Source organism: Azolla caroliniana, unplaced genomic scaffold, assembly GCF_043228905.1.
Source record: "Azolla caroliniana isolate FFs.n. ecotype wild unplaced genomic scaffold, voAzoCaro1.0.p SCAF_5, whole genome shotgun sequence".
Classification (NCBI taxonomy): Eukaryota; Viridiplantae; Streptophyta; class Polypodiopsida; order Salviniales; family Salviniaceae; genus Azolla; species Azolla caroliniana.
The window spans coordinates 3,220,731-3,224,970 of record NW_028230440.1 but is presented as its reverse complement, the minus strand read 5'-3'; the positions used below and the strand labels follow the sequence as shown (position 1 = coordinate 3,224,970).

Sequence of the window (4,240 nt, the reverse complement as noted above, 5' to 3'; positions counted from 1 at the left end):
AACCATATGTACTTCTAACACCGCTTTTACAAATTATGGTCAAAATAGGATATGTGTACATAACTACAAATTTAACTTGCTCTGGGCGTATTGTGAACATACTATATAAGAAACATCATTGTATAGATGCGATAATAAAAATAAATGAGAACAATTTTGAAATTTCAAATATTGAGTATTATTGATAAGGCCATAGGATTGATGAAAGAATAATATTTGGTGTATCAAATATTTTCGTGAAAACTAGCTATTGTTTTTGCTAGTTTCTTTTCAGGCATGAGAATTAGAGAGATGTGAAGGTGTTAGTAAATGTCGGTTATTATGGCAGTAAGCTAAACCATAGTGGTTGATTAGCTAAATGATCCCTTTCTTTTTAAACTCAACCATAGTGTGTCATGACATCACCAAATATCATTGGTTTCTAAGATGTACATAAATGACGGTTATTATGGTAGTACGCTAAACCGTAGTGGTTGATTAGCTAAATGATCCTTTTCTTTTTAAACTCAAACATAGTGTCATGCATAGTACGTAATATTCGTGTTCGTTAGCCCAAACATTCGTTTTCATACGTATGCAAACGAATGAGCATGTTATTAAAACATTCTCGTTTTTTTTAACACTTTGTACCTTAACTTTCTTACCCAAAAAAAAGTTTACCGTATAATAAATAATGAGTGCCAAAGTATGGTATTTATCATACTTCGAGGGTATTTTTCTTACGAGAATGATAAGAATGTTCGCGAATGGGAACACACAAATGGTACGTATGCTTCATACTATGTCATGACATCACCAAAGATCATTGTTTTCTAAGAGGACTTAACTCTCATTTCATACATAATTCTTCTTTTCTAAGAGGACTTAACTCTCATTTCATACATAATTCTTCTTGTAACTTGTATGTTTTCAAATGAAGCGTGCTACAAGAAAGAACATGTGCGAAAATGAAGGGGAGGGGAAGAGGGCCCAAGTTGGACACGGGGATGGGCAAAAAGAAAGTTAAAGTTAGGGCAATCAAAGCATATGGGGTTTTTGTATGCGCAAATTGACCAGACTGACAGGAAATGCGAAAATAGAGAGAGAGAGAGAGAGAGAGAAACAGAGAGAGAGAGAGAATAACATGGGAGGTTTATGTGGACCATAATGATCGCAGACCCGATCCCCCAAAAATACCGGTAAGCACGTGTGAAGAGAAAATATATACATATTCACATCTATCTGGCCATCAATATCTATATGTTTACACCCAAAAGCCAGCCCAGCTATATTTATGTACATATATTTATTAACCATATCTCCGACCCGCCAAAAAGCGCTCTTCCTTTTACTCCTTTTTGCTTACTTTTTTGGCTCCATCCTCCCCATAGTCTAATCTATGTATCTCTATCTGTCTAGCTAGCTCCTTCATGTAAAGGAAAGAACCACTCTTCGAAGTGCCCGCCCATCCATCATCTATAGGTGGGGATTTCGGAGATAGAAGAAGAGATGGGCGGCCAAGAAGGATCCTCCGGCGATGTCCATGCCCATCACGTGACTCCTGCTGCCATTGCTCAACCCCATGCCGTTCTCTTCCCCTACCCCGCACAGGGCCACATCAACCCCATGATGCACCTCGCCAGAAAGCTCCTCTCCGACGGCTTCTTCGTCACTTTCATCAACATAGAGCACAACCACAGCCGAATGTTTGCCGCCGGCCACAACCAATCCCTCCTCCAAACCCCCAACCTCCGCTTCCTCCACGTCCCCGACGGCCTCCCCCCACACCATGGCCGTTTCAACGAGAACCTCATCGAGATAACAGCCGCCATCCTGGCGTTGCCTGGCCCTGTGGCCAAGCTCATCAAAACCCAGGCACAGGCGCAGGCTGAGCCGGCCAACGGCTCAGCTGTCATGCCGCCGCCTGTCACGTGCATCATCGCCGACTCCTTCTGCTCCTGGATGCAGGACGTGGCGGACCAATTGGGCGTGCCCCGCGTGGCGCTGTGGACGACGCCAACCCACGCCAGCTTGGCCTACCACTTTCAGTCTCTTCTCATGGACCACGGCTATTCACCCCTCCGTGGTAAGGCCCATCCATCCTCACATCCTCTAACTAGCATTTGTGTCTGGACTTTCATTCAAGCCTTATGTATGTGCTTGATTGATATATATATATATATATATGTATATATATGCTGCCCTGTGCCTCCTCTTTATGTGCTTGTCCCATGTGCTGAATTCCAGATCCTGCCAAGGCCTCCGAGGTGATCACCTGCATCCCTGGGATCGCACCCATGAAGCTCCAAGATTATATCTCCTTTTTCCTAGTGGAAGAAACCACGGGTTTCCTCTTCCAATGGCACCTGCGCCTCTGTATGCGCCGCCCCCTGGAGGCGGTGTGGAACCTAGGGAACACATGGACGGAGATTGACCCGGATGCCTCTGCCGCTTTCAAGGCAGAGGTACCAAATTATCTCCCCATCGGCCCTCTCTTGCCAGATGCCATCCTCCGATCATCATCATCATCATCATCCAATGGTGATGGGTTGGCAAGCAGCCTATCAGGCGCAACCCCTAGCCTATGGACTGAGGACTGCTTCTGCAACAGCTGGTTATCCACCCATCCGCCAGGCTCTGTACTTTACATAGCATATGGCAGCCTTGCAAACGTGTCAGAGGGCGAGCTTGCCAACCTAATCGAGGGCATAAAAGACAGCGGTGTGCCATTCCTGTGGGCAGTCCGGCCGGACCAGGGTGGTGCTCCGCTCACAGCCCTCCGTGCTGAGCTGAACCCGGAGACCACCTCACCCGAATTACTCCAACACTGCCGTGTGGTCCCATGGGCACCACAGCTGGAGGCACTAAACCACCCTTCGGTGGGGGCTTTCCTTTCGCACTGCGGGTGGAATTCTATCTTGGAGAGTATTACCGCGGGAGTCCCGATATTGGCGAGGGCGGGTGGGTTTGCGGAGCAGAGGATGAACGCGCACTACGTGGCGGAGGTGTGGAAGGTGGGTGTGAGGATAGAGGAGGGGGCGAGGGCAGGGGAGGTGGCGAGGTTAGTGAGGGAGGTGATGAGGGAAGACACGGAGGTGAGGCGGAGATGTGAAGATGTGAGGAGGTCAGCCATGGCTGCTACTGGTGCGGATGGGGCGTCAGGATCATCGTCAAGGAACTATGGTGTATTTTTGGAGGACATGCGTGGAAGAGCAGCAGCCGCTGCTGCCCTTGTGTCTTCCTGAACGACCTCCAAACACTAAATATCTAGCTATTAACATTAGTTTGAATCATTATTTGCTCATTGTGATTATTAACCAGCATATCTACATCTTCTCTCTCATTGTTATTATTATTATGATTACTCTGTTTCTTTTTATTTCAGTGTGTTCTGTTGCTCTTCTTTGCATTGGGTCTCTTCTCGGGTAGCCGCAATGCTTTCTCGATCACGAAAAACACGAACTTTCCTGAATCTTTAAGTTGTTCGAAGTGTTTCTTGAGTCTCTTGTGTGTCACTTTGATGTTTTTTGTCTATCCTTGTGCGCTTGAAACTCCGTCCCATCTCATGTGTTGCTCGTTTCACCATCGTGCTGCTCGGCATCAGTGTGCCCCTCTGCGATTCGTTTGGGTACCACCTGTCGAATGCAAAGTCTGGTCCCAAGGAATGGCTTTCTAAAGTCATCCCATTTCATCATATTCTAAATGTTATTTTATTCCTGTGAATGGGTTTGATGTAAGACATTTTCTTTTTCTTCTTTGAATGAGTTTGATGTAATACGTTTATGTCTCTACTTGAACGGCTGACGGTAGCTTAGATGTGCTTTGTTCGAATCAAAAGCTATATCATTGTTTCTTGAAATTTTATGCTCCAAAGTTGAAAGAAACAAAAAATTATTGTAAAGCATAAACAACTTTTAGGTTGAATGTTCAAGTTTGGTTGGTTTGAAGCTTTAATTGTTGGGGTACTGAAAAGTTCATAAATATTTCAAAAAGTATCACAAAGAAGTCATAAAGTATTAAGAACCTTTAGGGTTGTAACTGGTATGAACAGTCAATTCATGTGGTTGTATGATTGGTTTTGCTATTGTACATATGTATATAGAAGAAAAAGTACTTAGCATTATTTGAAATTTGTCTCTCCTCAAACAACATTGGAAGCATAACTAATTTCTATGTCATAAGGGAAATGTTAAGGAGAGTAAATATTTTTAAACGTCACACATAAAAAGTAATAAGAGAACATATGTATCACTTGATTGAA

General features: G+C 44.3%; 1 protein-coding gene across 1 annotated transcript; it reads left to right on the top strand.

Annotated features, from left to right (window-relative positions):
* Positions 1 to 1,341: 1,341 nt before the first annotated feature.
* Positions 1,342 to 3,361, top strand: LOC147863667 (linamarin synthase 2-like). The gene is made up of 2 exons (XM_087319392.1): positions 1,342 to 2,065; positions 2,227 to 3,361. Exons 1-2 carry the CDS (start codon positions 1,489 to 1,491, stop codon positions 3,222 to 3,224), a joined length of 1,575 nt encoding a protein of 524 aa, XP_087175518.1. The 5' UTR covers positions 1,342 to 1,488; the 3' UTR covers positions 3,225 to 3,361.
* Positions 3,362 to 4,240: the final 879 nt, after the last annotated feature.